This window comes from Gobio gobio (assembly GCF_949357685.1).
Source record: "Gobio gobio genome assembly, chromosome: 6".
NCBI classification, from domain to species: Eukaryota; Metazoa; Chordata; class Actinopteri; order Cypriniformes; family Gobionidae; genus Gobio; species Gobio gobio.
Genome location: NC_137102.1, coordinates 11,581,620 through 11,597,187, shown reverse-complemented (window position 1 = coordinate 11,597,187; position 15,568 = coordinate 11,581,620). Strand labels below are relative to the sequence as shown.

The 15,568-nt window shown below is 37.1% G+C and overlaps 2 protein-coding genes across 2 annotated transcripts; both read right to left on the bottom strand.

The window, feature by feature from the left end:
• On the bottom strand, positions 1–4,604 carry best4 (bestrophin 4; the record flags this gene model as incomplete). Its single annotated transcript, XM_079819452.1, has 9 exons — positions 1–289; positions 2,043–2,176; positions 2,266–2,346; positions 2,434–2,586; positions 2,663–2,740; positions 2,815–2,969; positions 3,937–4,170; positions 4,255–4,349; positions 4,453–4,604. 9 exons carry the CDS (start codon positions 4,602–4,604, stop codon positions 1–3), a joined length of 1,371 nt encoding a protein of 456 aa, XP_079675578.1.
• Positions 4,605–7,740: 3,136 nt separating this feature from the next.
• Positions 7,741–15,154, bottom strand: LOC307127432 (uncharacterized protein). The gene is made up of 2 exons (XM_079818650.1): positions 15,044–15,154; positions 7,741–10,929 (listed from the first exon to the last, which is right to left on the bottom strand). Exons 1-2 carry the CDS (start codon positions 15,054–15,056, stop codon positions 9,734–9,736), a joined length of 1,209 nt encoding a protein of 402 aa, XP_079674776.1. The 5' UTR covers positions 15,057–15,154; the 3' UTR covers positions 7,741–9,733.
• Between the last annotated feature and the right edge of the window lie 414 nt (positions 15,155–15,568).

Sequence of the window (15,568 nt, the reverse complement as noted above, 5' to 3'; positions counted from 1 at the left end):
CTATGGGTCTTGGTATGCTGGTCCTGTAGTTTCAGGTGGCTCCAAGAGTTGTTCCTGGCAGACGTGTTGAATGATGTTTTGTTGCTGCGGTGGTGATGGGATGCTGCTCTTGGAAGGCTGTTCAAGACTAGAGCGCTCACACTTGCATTTAGCTCTGCAGCAAAGACAAAACTGCTGCAAGCTCTTGCTCTTCTGCTTATTTATTTTGTGTGTAGTCGGCCACACATTGATGGCAAGCAATTGTGTCTTGGGGGTTGGTATAGATTCCTCATCATCATCCTCGAGTATCCTAATAAATACAGAATTACAACAGGAACATAATGCAAGAAGACTTTGAGAGTAAATCATGCATAAATACTAGGGGTGTAACGATTCGTTTTAACAACGATACGATTCGTATCACGATTTGAGGTTGTCGATACGATTCAAGGACGATATTGGTTAATTTAGAACGATACGATCCGAAACGATTCAGTGACTTGAAATCGATTCAGTAACTTTTTAGCCAAAAATTGTGTGACTGAAATAAATATCTGGATACTGGTCAGTGCAGGTGAAGTTTCCTAGATTCCTGTTGTTTCTTGTAAGGGAATCCGGTATATCAATTAATTATGGATATAAACAAACAAGTAAACAACAATTAATGGCAAATGCATTAAAATTTTATTTGAATAAAGTGCAACCAACAGTTTAGGTTGAATTAACAGGAAGATAACCTTTTCTGCTCTCATTTTCAATATTCAATACATATTCAATAAAAGCACAGTAAGTGCAACCAACATTTCAACAGTAGGTTAACCTGCTACTTCTGCTTTTGTTTTCCAACATAAAAATATTACAATATTAATATAAAAAATAAAGTGCAACTAACTTCTCTTCAGGTTTAATTAATAGTAAGTTTACCTGCTACTTTTGCTGTTGTTTTTCAACATTAAAATAATACAAATACAATATTAATATCAAAAATAAAGTGCAACCAACATTTCTTCAGATTGAATAAACTGGCCCGCTACTACTCTCAGTTTAATAAACAAACAATATTTAACAAAAGATAAAATGTAACCAACTACTCTTCAATGACTTTACAGATTTCTTTTTCAAAAATATCACCATGATCTGACCTCAGAACACTTCTCTGTGCGTTCACTATGTGGCCAGCAGTGCTAAAAACTCGCTCTGCTGGCACACTGGTGTCAGGAATGCACAGGTAACATTTAGCAAGGGTTGAAAGTACAGGTAGCGCTTTCTCCTGGTGGCTTGATAATTTCTCGCTCGTTGGCTTCTCCTCTGCCATGCGCCATGCTATGTTTTGTTTTCTCAAGCCCCGTTCACACCGCCAGCAACACGCAGCGACAAAGCGACACGATCCCATTCATTTCAATGAGCGCTGCTGCTGGTGCGTTGCGATGATGTCACAGATAGGCAGACTGAATCGAGTAACGTTTAACGCCTTTATCATTAAAAGTGCTAAGAAAAAACATCCATATAAAGTCTGACGTGCTTAAATCCAATGCGTTATTTCCTATGATCGATACAATCGATTGATTACCTTTTAAAACGATGTTAGATCGATATATGTCGTCCGGAAGGCCAACTTGCCAAGCACAGATCGATGTAGTTAGATCATAGGAAAATAAATCGATACATCGATGTAGTAGATGAATCGTTACACCCCTAATAAATACTGACAACATACATATTTCAAATATATCAGTTTCCGGTTGCTAAGGGCTGCTCCTCAGTACCGGTTTCTGTGTAACACTATTTAATCACCAATAACATTCATTTATTGTGTTTGATAACAGATACAATTTGCAGTTAAACAAGAATTGCATACATGGCCAATGCATTTGATTATTCCATAGTTAAGTGACCAACGGACTTCACCTGATTGGAATAATGATATTATTGACTGTTGGCAGTAATAAGTTTAGGCTTTGGGGAAAAAAAATTTGTGTCTCCCCCTACATAAAATTCTGCCCCTTTGATATTTACAAATTTCAAGTATTTAAAAATGATAAATAGTTGTTCCAGTTCTTCACCTCATGTCATGTGTAGAACCCATGAAGACAGGTTTCATAGTTGATGGATATGAAAGACCTTTATCAACCCAGTATTTGTCCTTCTCAAGGGGAGGAAGATTTTGATACATGTCATCTACAGCCAGCATAGAAACCTAGATAAAAATTAAAAACATTGCCATGAGTGGTTATGATCAAACATGCGTCCTTTGAAATGCAGTCGAGTATTTATCGATTTACTGACCTGAATGTTTCGATCTATGAGTTGGTTGGTTTCAAAATCATCGTCGTCTTCTCCAAATGGGTTGATAATAAGTTCGCCTACCTTTAAGAATGAATACACCCTTGATTTTAGAGAAATCAAATCAATTTTGTAGAACAAAGTGTGCAGTTTGCATTGCACCCATCGTACCTTTAACCAGCCAGCGTAAAAGAAGAACTCCAGTAGAGTGAAAATTGGGACGTACAGGTCCAGAAACTTCTCCTCCTCAGTTTTCTCAGGTTTCACAAACTGACGCCCAATTAAGCAAAATGTAAAGAAGGAGTACACAGCCACGGTCACTACCTGCATCCAAAAAGAAGTGAGATGACTTGAATGCATATGTGAGCTACACCCATGAAAGATCTGTTATGAGCTTCACCTGTGTGTAGACCAAGGGAATGCTGATCCAGTCATAGTGGAAGAGCATGCTGCATTTTGACCTATAGTTATTCAGCTCCTGACAAAGAGGAAGAAAATGAGTGTGCTTTTATTGCGCGGATGAATTATCTTGACATGTTTAAACGCACTTACATCCATAAGCAGTCGCAAGGCGATATCATCTTTCACACGGCCTTCTTTTCTCGCGTGTGATGCCAGGTTTGCAAACCATGCAAGTGGCATCCAGTATTTGTTAAAGTCAGAGTACAGATGGTTTAGTTTCTTGAGCTCCTCTGTGGTCATGAATCCTGCAAAATAATGGATAATAATAAGGGGATTTTTAGAGACAATGGACCACCAAAAAAGGGACACCCGTCCTAAAATTAAAAAAGGAACTATGTATTTTTTATATATGAGTATAAAGACCAATTTAAAGTATTATTTGGAAAATATAAAATTAAGATACATACATTTTGTTTCTTCACCCCCCCTAGTTTTGTACTGTTAAATGTATTATTTTTTATTTATTTTATCTAGATTTTAATATTTATATATCTTAAAATCATTTATTCATCTATTCAATAATAATTTAATATGTATTATTTTAATATTTTTTAATTTTTTTCATTTATTTAAATAATTAATTAAAAAATACAATTTTAAATTATTTATTTTAACAATTTTAATTATTAATTTTAATCTATATTTATATAGAAAATATGTATATTTTTAAGTCAAGTCAAGTCAATTTTATTTATATAGCGCTTTTAACAATGCAGATCGTTTCAAAGCAGCTTTACAGTGTTAAACAGGAAAATAATGCAACATAATTTTATTCAGCCCTATAGCCATTCCGGAGAAAACGGTGATGTCATCAGTTCATTTCAATTATCATACAGTGACAGTGTTGGCTTAAGATCAGTAATTTAGTTTATATGGTTAATTTAGTTTAATAATTAGATTTATTTGAATATTTAGTTGAAAAATGTAGTGTCCCCAACTGAGCACGCCAAGCCAGAGGCAACAGTGGCAAGGAAACCAAAACCCCATCAGGAGCATAATGGAGAAAAATAAACCTAAAAGATTTTACACAGTTTTTCCTCTAAACTTTTCCACAAACCCCTAGCACTTCCAGTTTGAAAACCCCTGTGCCATAGGAAACAATGCAGTAGATGTTTACTTCATTAGATATAATGAAGATATGGAAAACACCTTAAAATTGTACTTCTATTCAAATTCCTCCAAAACATTACCAGATGCAAATTCAGATCTTACCTGCCTCCACAATGTCCTCCAGAGTTGGGAATCTCTTGCGTACTCGTGTACTGATGGAGCGCAGGATGAGGACAGATGACAGGTTTGCGTATCTCATCAGAGTTCTCCTCAGCAGACGGCCTCTTTCATCCATGCCATGAACATTCCCAGACACGACCATCATCAGGTTATCTGGCAGGGGAAAGCTTGTATATTGACCCCACCATCGTTGAAATGCCTGTGTGACATAAAACCCTAACAAAGACCACAGAGCAGTTAAACTTATCGCAAGGAATCCAAGGAGTAAGCAAGTGCTACGGTCAGAACATTTATGCTCACCAAGAACAAATGACATAGGGATGAGTTTAGCAAACTTGTTGCAATGACGTGCAAGTCGCTCAAACATCTGCTGTTGTTCGATATTGAGGACGCACCTGTAAGATGCAACATGGATTGACACTTGTGTTGTACTAATGCTCATGTGTTATTTGCTTTGGATAAAACTAAACGATTGATAAATGTAAAATGTCACAATACCTGTATATAACACTGATGAAGCTGTACAGTAAGCAGAAGACCAGGAATTCTCTGTATAGAAGCTTGTAAATGCTTCCTTTCCATCGGAAGAGCAACTTTGAGAAGCCTCCAAACTTAGCATTGGCCACCTTGAGTGTGTAGGACACCGTCATGGTGGAATACTAGGGAAAAACCCAAGGAATTTAGAAGTTATCTCAATTCCATCACTTGAACGGTGAATTTTTTTGTTCTTACCTCAAGCTTGTTTCAAGCCCGTCTTCTTTTAGAGAGAAAACACACCTCTTGCTTTCACCTTTATATCTGACTTTAATGTGGACCTTTCAATCCATCTTGTGATTTATGGATAGGGAACCCAGTTTAAAAGAACATGTTTGTGGTCAAAGTCAGTTTCACACAGGTCTCATTATGAATGATTACCATGGAAAACACAGTAAAGGTCTAATTTATGACTAGGCATGTATTACTTGATTCTGCATTTGCTGAATTATCTTTTGATCAAGATTTAGCTTTTAGTTTATAATAGTGCTTTATTAAGAAACAAAAAGCTTATGTAAGACAAACTTTGAACAAGCCTTAAACTCCATGTATGGGAGGATGGTTGGGAATCCCACTGTATCCTGTTCTCTGATGCATGTTAATATTAATTTTAAATAGCAGCAAGTATAAAAGATTTAGTAATTCTTAGTTACAGCATATGTAATAAAACTTGAATTCCCTGAAAGGCCTTAGTAATATTTACACTAGTTATAAATCCTCTTTCATGTCACTGCTGTAAAACCATTCTCGTGTGAACTGCTCATCGACAAACACACCCAAACGAACAGCGATTTTAAAACCACGTAGTGCTTTATATCCAACCAAACAATCTAAATAAGGAGAGAAAACTATTGTTAACACGGAATGCTGTTGTGTTGAAATGGGTCCTATTTCTGCTTTTGTAGTCTTTATTAGACCTTTCCCATGATAATAAAGTTCAAGATGTTCTTGAACATGATAGGTTCAAAAGGCTTAAAATGAAGAATTAAACCTAAAAGCCTTCAAGTCTGTTGTTCATGTTTATATATTTTATTCATTCATTATTTTGTTGTAAACGTTAATAGTTACACAGATTTTCATCCAAGAAACGTCTTTTCATGCAGATGTAGGCTAAATCTCACAGTTTAAATACTTAGCATAATTTAAAAAATCAATTAAATTCTTTTTTTCAAACTATCTGGGATAATCTTGTGGTAATCAGCTCATGCACTGGGTGTGAGGGGTAAAAAACACTAGGGGGTGGTAGATACTAAGAAAAATACACTCACTGAGCTACACCAGTTTGGGAGACACAGCACAGTTCACTTCATTTAAGCAGAACACCCATTTCACTTAAAAATGACAAATCTGTCATGATTTACTCAACCTCATGTCGTTCCAAACCCGGAAGACTGTTCATTTTCGGAACACAAATTAAGATAATTTTGATGAAGTGCGAGAGCTGTCGCATGCGTCGGTGCTCACGTGAACAGCATCGGCCAATAGTGAGCCAACGGTCTGACGTAGAACCGTAAAGCGCTGCAGCACTGTGTTTACTGCGTAGAACACTAACATGGAAGAGAAGAAATTGTTGTGTAAAGTCGTTATTTTGGCTTTTCGCTTCTTAACATTAAGGTTGAACCTTAATGTTCACATGGACTATTTTAACGATGTCGTTACTAACATTACCTTTCTGGACCTTGAAATTGGTAATAATGCTGTGGTCTATCAGGGGTCAGAAAGCTCTCAAAAATATCTTCATTTGTGTTCCGAAGATGAATGAAGGTCTTAGGAAGACTCTTACGGGTTTGGAACGACATGAGGGTGAGTGATTAATGAGAGAAATTACATTTTTGGGTGAACTAACCCTTTAATACAGCAAAAGATTGATCCTGTTTTCTTCTAAGGCAAGAAGAATCATGATAAACATTCCTTAAGATATCTATTGTGCATGTAAAATACATCAGGAAAGTAGGCAAACATGATTCCTTTTTTAAATAATAACTACAAAACAATAATTGTTAAAAAATGTTTGTTCTTAAAGAAACATTACATGCATTTTCATCATTCAAAAACCATCTCGTTTGAAGGGCATCTTATTTAGCTTAAAAAAATAAAAAATAAAAAAATTATATATATATATATATATATATATATATATATATATATATATATATATATATATATATATATATATATATATATATTGCGTGTGTAATATGACCCTTTCGGTAATCACTAAATTACATTTCTTTGCTAAGTTAAATATATATATATATATATATATATATATATATATATATATATATATATATATATATATATATATATATATATATATATAAATATATATATATTGCGTGTGTAATATGACCCTTTCGGTAATCACTAAATTACATTTCTTTGCTAAGTTAAACTAGTTACAAGTAGTTTGCTAAGTCAGGGGTTTTCAAACTTTACCAAGGACCCCCAAATATAATGAACCTTTTACGAGGGACCCCCTTCCTAAAATCCTTTTATATATTTTTATGTATGAAAATAAATTTAAACTGTTAGATAAATAGTAAGAGTGACATTCTAAATACAACATATTGTTTCCAAACTTAAATTGGCTATACTTAATGTTGGATGTATAAACCTGAAGAAGAAAATTTTCAAATAAAAATTATTTGTATAAGCAGCTTTCACAATAAATGTATATAAGCAGCTTATGTACTGCGTTAAGAATACCGCCTTACAACCCCAGTGAGCAAGGTAAAGGGGACTATAGTGAGAAAAAAGTATAGTATGTTCATAATTGCAATATAAAATGATGCTTCTAAGTAAACGAACATGCTTTTCTTCTCAGAGGTATAATCTTGAGCCTGTTTAAAAATAAAGATTCACACACATAGTCCACAAAATAACACTCTCTCCGGCAGCAGGGCAGGTATAGATGGCATTAGAGCGCTGCAGGTTTTACTGGGACTGAGTAACCCAATGCTATAATTACAAACTCCCACACAGAGGGGAAATCAGAGCTAGCTTTTTATTACTGCTGAGTGATTTCAGCCACTAATGAATGGGCTGGGTCATTATGGGGATACAGAAGCAGATAAATGGCATCTTGTGAAGGCCAGTGTGAGACTCTGATGGGCTATATTCATTTCCTACTTGCTCCCTTAGGACTCAGTATAGTTAACACATTTCAATTAAACTCCAATTAAAAAAACATTTTCACAATTTCAGTTAAACAGCCAAATTAACACCGAAAGAGTCTCAAAAACTTCAATTATGTGAAAAAGCATTTATTTGAAGCCAAGAAAGAAATATAATTTATAATTTTCAGGATTCTTTGTTAATGCCACAAGCTCTCATATTAAAATCATACAGAATGTCATATCCAGAGTAACTCATATGCATACAAGATTACAAAAACTGTGTGATTTGTTCAGTTTTGTCAAAATCTCTGTTGTTTCACCATCACTCTTGTTAGAGATTTGTTCTGCCATTTTGTCGAGATTGTTATTTTTATTTTTTAATATACTATTACAGTATTAATTAATACACTAAAAAAATTAAGCCTTTTTTAATTTACACATTTCAATTGTATAGTAAATTTCCACCAAATTGAATAATCCTTACATATTATTCATTTTATGAATTAAATGTAAAAAAAAAATAGAGCTAGTAAAATATTTTGTATAAAAATTAACGAAACAAGGGAATCAATGGACCATTTCAGTTTATGTGATTCATATTCATAAATGTAAAATATGAATTACAGTATTCATTAATACACTCAAAAAATAAGCCTTTTTTCATTTACACATTTCAATTGTGTAGTAAATTTAAGTATCAAATTTAATAATCCTTACATATTATTAATTTTATGAATTAAATGTAAAAAAAAGAGCTTTGTAAAATATTTTGTAAAAAAATTAATGGAACAAGGGAATGGGAATCAGTTTATGTCAATTATATTCATAAATGTAAAATATGAATAAGAATCACACAAACTGAAATGGTGCATTCCTTTGTTCCATTTACAAAATGTTTAACTAAGCTCTAGTTTTAAAAAAAAAAATTAAATTTCAGTGTAGTTTGAAATCACTATAATTTTTGTTTTCATTCAGTGTTTGTTTTTGTTATTTGCTTTTATCATTTCTATTTTGTTTTAATTTACTTTTATTTCAGTATTTGTTTTAGTCATTTTAGTACTTCAACTTAAACTTGTTTTATTTCAGTTTGTTGCCAAGGCTAATTTTCTAATTTTCATTTAATTAAGTTTTTCACTGATATTTTTTAAATTTCAGCTTTATATCAATTACCGAAAACTATTACAATTTGTAATAGTTTCAGTTTACAATAACAACACAGGACGAGAGAAAAGTTGAGTGTTATTTGTTCTGTATGGTGCCCACACTCGACCTCTTTATTTAGTCTTTCCATTGAAATCTGCTTATGTTACATTTAACTCACTGAGTCAGCCTGATATTATCTGAAAGCAGATATCATCTGAAAACAGATAGTCAAATAAAGTGGCATTTGACTATCTGTTTCTGTTGATTTGATTATGCACATTTTAAACTTACTAAGAGTAAATTAATTATTAACAAGGCCGAAAATAATGATTACATTAGCTGTGGACAAATGTGGATGCAGGCTAGATACTAAATAAATGGTCATGTTTTCAACATGTGTCAACATTTTACTTCTGTGTAGGAGAGAATAGTTGGTCCATCAAACATCAAATTTTAGCAAAGCACTGTTTTCAATTATAGTTACTATAGCAGATTTGGTTGCTTATGTTTAGGACCAGAGGCTGGACTGTAGGTTCTGTCTAATGTTCTCTTCATAATATGACATATAAATTACATGTGACACCAAATACATTGTACATTGACACTAAACACTGTAACTGAATTTGAAACAAAGTAATATTACAGTGATAAAAAAACGTCCCATCTAAATTACAGCAGAAGACAAAGATATAATAAAAATCTCGATATAATGAAAATATATCCAGGCGACAGCTATATGATAGCTTATCTTGACACCAGACTGATTGAGTCTGCAAACAGCTTCGTTTGACACTTTATCAGCACAGTAATTCATTCACGTTGTATTCAAAAGTAATGTTTTCACACTGGCGCAGTGACTTCCTTTATCACCAGCATCATGGATAACGTAATGACCAGTGCTCCAATTCAATTCATAGACACAAAACTCCAGTGCACTTAATATGATCTGAGTATTTCAACCTAATGCAGCATTTCCTGTTATGTCACGAGAGGTCCACGCTTTCATACTCTCCATGATCTGAGTCTTCGATTTCAATCCCAGGAACCAGGCTGTAGTATTCGGTGGACTGGGTCAAGTACGCCTTCTCCCGATCGGCCGAGTCCTTCATCACCTCGCTCACACTCACCGTATCCAGGTCCTGCTTTCCCGGGGTCGCTTCTGTGGAGCAAGTGGATGGCGGAGGAGCCAGCGAGTCCACAGAGCCCAGTTTGATCTCCACCTCCTCATAAATATCCCGAGTGCTGCCCAACAGGGTGGACGATGGCTGAAGCATCAGCTGGTTCCTCAGTATGACCTCCTTTCCGCCGTCGACCGGCACTGCCGACGAATCAGTGGGCAGTTTGGCATGTGGCCACCGTCCGTTGCAATGGGAGTTGTTGGCCCTTTTGCGATTTGGGCTGAACGAGGGGGTCTTTTTCCTCTTCTTCTTTCTGCCACAGCACCAGCATAGCACCAAAATGAGGAGGAAGAGCAGGGGAAGCAGGATGAAGAGAGCGGTCAGGTTGGCCAAATGACACACGTGACTGTTCTGCAAAGTCCAAAGCGTCTGTCCTGCAAGATTTTGGGGCGAGGCACAGGTCAGATTACCTGCGAGGTCCAGAAGGCTGCTGGAGTTGTCATGCAGGCCACCTTGAAGCCCCTCCCACAGCGAGCATGTACAGTCCCAGGGGTTTCCAATGAGCTCCAGACGCTGTAGCGAAGGCTGAAGCGCTGAATGAGGCAGAGCGCTCAGCTGGTTCCATCCCAGGATCAGCACTCGCAGCTTGTCCGAGTTCTGCAGAAATCGTTTGGGCAGATCCTTCAGACGATTCGCTCCCAAATCCAGCACTTCCAAACTATAAGCTTTAGTGAGGAAGTCAGCTGGGAGAGATGTCAGTTTGTTCTGGCTGAGATACAGCTCTCTCAGTGAACTTACAGCATCACCGACTTCACTGTGATTAATGTGACTGATATTACAGTTAGTTAGGTCCAAAATCCTCAGGTGTGTATGTGGCAAAAAAGCCGGCCAAGACACCTGGTTAAATGTGGATCCTGAATAGTTCAAGCAGCATGTGTCATTGGGTACCTTAGATGGAAAATCCGACAAAATGCTGGCTGCTGGACACCCACACTCCCCAGTGCTTCCTTCAGTCACACGCAGCATTTGGAGAATCCCCAACCCGCATAAAAAGACAAGCCCTACAACAACAAAACATATAACATTTAAACAGTGAAGTACGTAATTTCTTTACCACGTGTGGCACCAAATGGAATGACAAAAATTATGTTTCCGAAGAGGTTTCCTATACACTCCTAACACTGAAACATACATTAATCTATTGACAGCATCGAAATCATACTTTTAGAGATGTACTAATGCTCATGAAATACTGAACTAACAGGATGATTGTATCATATTATTATATCACATTCAATTATTGCATTTAACTCTTTTAATTCTGTTCTATTTAAAATCCTGGTGCCATTCAATTCGTTTAGAAGAATTCTGTCACTTACCCATTCTACCAAACCTTTAAAAGGCTATATATATATATATATAATATTTCAATTTCTCATTAATGCAATTATCTAATCAACCAATCACATGGCAGTTGCTTCAATGCATTCAGGGGTGTGGTCCTGGTCAAGACAATCTCCTGAACTCCAAACTGAATGTCAGAATGGGAAAGAAACGTGATTTAAGCAATTTTGAGCGTGGCATGGTTGTTGGTGCCAGACGGGCTGGTCTGAGTATTTCACAATCTGCTCAGTTACTGGGATTTTCACGCACAACCATTTCTAGGGTTTACAAAGAATGGTGTGAAAAGGGAAAAACATCCAGTATGCGGCAGTCCTGTGGGCGAAAATGCCTTGTTGATGCTAGAGGTCAGAGGAGAATGGGCCGACTGATTCAAGCTGATAGAAGAGCAACTTTGCCTGAAATAACCACTCGTTACAACCGAGGTATGCAGCAAAGCATTTGTGGAGCCACAACACGCACAACCTTGAGGCGGATGGGCTACAACAGCAGAAGACCCCACCGGGTACCACTCATCTCCACTACAAATAGGAAAAAGAGGCTACAATTTGCACAAGCTCACCAAAATTGGACAGTTGAAGACTGGAAAAATATTGCCTGGTCTGATGAGTCTCGATTTCTGTTGAGACATTCAGATGTAGAGTCAGAATTTGGCGTAAACAGAATGAGAACATGGATCCATCATGCCTTGTTACCACTGTGCAGGCTGGTGGTGGTGGTGTAATGGTGTGGGGGATGTTTTCTTGGCACACTATAGGCCCCTTAGTGCCAATTGGGCATCGTTTAAATGCCACGGCCTACCTGAGCATTGTTTCTGACCATGTCCATCCCTTTATGACCACCATGTACCCATCCTCTGATGGCTACTTCCAGCAGGATAATGCACCATGTCACAAACCTCGAATCATTTCAAATTGGTTTCTTGAACATGACAATGAGTTCACTGTACTAAAATGGCCCCCACAGTCACCAGATCTCAACCCAATAGAGCATCTTTGGGATGTGGTGGAACGGGAGCTTCGTGCCCTGGATGTGCATCCCACAAATTTCCATCAACTGCAAGATGCTATCCAATCAATATGGGCCAACATTTCTAAAGAATGCTTTCAGCACCTTGTTGAATCAATGCCACATAGAATTAAGGCAGTTCTGAAGGCGAAAGGGGGTCAAACACAGTATTAGTATAGTGTTCCTAATAATCCTTTAGGTGAGTGTGTATATATATATATACACATGTGTGCGCGCGTGTGTGTAATGGCTACTGTACCTACGAATATTAACGAAACCCCGTCAGGCCGCTAAAACAAACACTTTTGAAATTGCCTCAGAACAACAACTTTTCACAGTCAACCAGAAAATGAAAGTTTAATGCTCTCTGATTTTGCATCTTAAGAGTGAAATATCGCATGTATGCCTATTCTCTCTCTCTCTTTCTGTTATGTTCTAGCTTGACCTCCAGGGATCTGCTCGCTCAGGTTGAGCAGAGAGATAAGGATCCCATGTGCGTAGCAACACTGCCAGGGCATCGGCACTGTTGTCATTAGGGTGGGAGTTGGCATGGTGATGAGGTGAGTCTGGGATCAGGAGTCCACGCTTCACAGAGAAACATCTTATCTGGCAACCATGCAGCTCACGGTTGGTTGGGAACTGAACAAATATATCACACACACATCCTTTGATGGCTGAGGTGCAAGACAATAAATTATTTCCTGTTCACGTTCATTAAACAAAAGTGTGTAATATAATTTTGTAAGCTATGAAAACATAAATAGCTTACACTGAATATTGACAGCGATCACGGCATGCATAACAATATGCAAATGTTCTTTAGTACTACTTTGATTTATTAGGAGTAGTTTTAAGGAAAAAAGCTAATTCTTCTCTTATCTTTAAGAAAACTTTACTCCAGTATATTTTCCCCTGCTGTGCAGAGGACTGTACATGTTTTTGTTCTCCCACAAGTATAGGCCTGGCATCAGACTTTCCTGATGTAAACAATGGGAGTGGAATGTGCAAACCCCCTGACAACACAGACTATCCACATCAGGAACGAGGGATGAGGAACCCGGCCAATCCAGCCTTGCATTCACTACTGCTGAAACACTCTTTTTAGTTTAGATATCATCAACAGCTATTTGTTTACCCAACACCAGCTCAGGATTTTCTGTCTCTCTGAAATGATAAGACGGCCATCTGTACAAACATTGTAAATCTAATACAGAAAATCAACTAATACAAGTAATTTGTATAAATGAAGTAATGATAGGCAATAGCACAATTTAGAGATTTACAGATTTAAGTCCTCTAAATTCTTTATTTTAAGCACTTAATACCATTGGAGAGAATCAATCTTGGCTTAAATTCAGCAAGCAAGCCCTAACAAAACAATCACTTACATTTTGATCTAAGCAGCAGATAAGTGCTGATCTCTCTCATACATGCAGAGACTTTCCATTGACTATTGTTTTATACTGAGCTAATGATATTTTTATATCCTGTAAGCCTAAACCGTCTGTCTTGTGGTTGTTCCCAATGTAGGAAAAAACTGTCCATGCAAACAAAGTCAAGTCAAGTCAACTTTATTTATATAGCGCTTTTAACAATGTAGATTGTTTCAAAGCAGCTTTACAGTGTTAAACAGGAAAATAATGCAGCATAATTTTATTCAGCTGTATAGCCATTCTGGAAAAATTTCAAGTATCATACAGTGACAGTGTGGGCTTTAGATCAATAATTTGATCAAACAAACAACTAGATCATTCCACCTATAACTGTTTATTTGATGGTTTAAAGCTGGTGTCCGTAACTTGTTTTGGGTTCAAGATTTACAAAAATGATATAATGAGACTGTACAACATGAATCAATTTTCCAAACAGTATTTTTGTTTTACCCTGAATCCTTATGGCACACTTATAATTGCGTTTATATTGGGACTATTTCAGACTGGTCTGGCAGGAACCGCTGCGGAGGAGCACAGTCCCTGCGTGACTCGCCAGACATAAACAGAGGGAAGTAGCTCCGGCTGCAATGTTCTTCCACAAGACGCATGCAGTTGTGTTTATTAACCGCTAGAGCGCAAAAAATTAGGGACTGCAGCTTTAACTAAATTTTAATATAACAAATCCGGTCTTTGTGTTTCCCTGCTACTTCCTTGGGTGTAACTGTCCTCAAAATATGAGCTCATTTGGAAATAGAAATTCATATTTAGGCCAGCAAAAAGGAGACAACCTATAGAAACATTGACTGATTTTCTTTAAAATCATGACAGTTGTTGTGACTGATTGAGTTATCAATACATTGTGCAAGGGAGATCAATTCTGTGAGGTTAAAGGTAGGCTACAAGTATTTGGAGCGCAAGGTTTGTTCCAACTAAACAGGAAAGAGAGGGGCATTTTACATGACCTGCATCCTAAAAAGTTCCTAATGTAGTATATTCCTACCTATCCAACATGATCTCAGGGCAGAACAATGAGCGCTGTTACACCCAGTCCAGCACTTTCCTCTCAGATAGCGGATCTTTTATTTTACTCAAGCGCAACTTCACAATGCTGGTTAACTCTGATTAAAGTAACAAATCAATACAAAGCACAATCCGTTTGAAACGGTCAACATAAGACGTTTCTAATTAATAAATTAACTTATTTTATTGACCAAAACCACTCTCTCTCTATATCCATTGCATATTACCGGAGCAATTCTAACTTTACTAAAATTCACTCGGGCAAATACGTGGGTGCAAAAGTAACAGAGCAAGTGTTAAAAGTGCCGCTTACCTTCACGTGTCATTATTGTGAGCTGTTGGTATAACTGTCATTCATTCAGATGACCGCAACACAAAGCGCTAGAGCAGCCGTCCCATCGCGTCTCTACTGTACAATGTGTGTGTGCGAGCGCTGGGTGTGTCCTGATCTACACAACACCGGCTGGAATGTGGAAATTCTGCTTCCTGTGTGTGTGATGCAGAGGGAGAGTGTGTGTGTGTGTGAGGGAACACTGCGAGAGGGAAACTTACCTGGCAGGGCAGACTTCACTCTTCTCCTTCATTGTGGGGTCTGAGTTTGTGGGGGGTTTAAATGGGGCTCTTAAATAGCCTTATTCTTCTAACATGAAACTATGTTCGTTTAAAGAGCATTTTCAAACAACGTTTCAGTAACCCCAAGAGTTGGGTAAAAGTCCACAAACCATAAAAAGAATCTGCTAAGAAGCTCGCAAGAAATTGTGGAAATTGCGTTCGCCTGAGGTGGTAACCATAGCAACAACACGCAGCTCGCGCTCTTTCAGTTAACGCCAGTATAGTA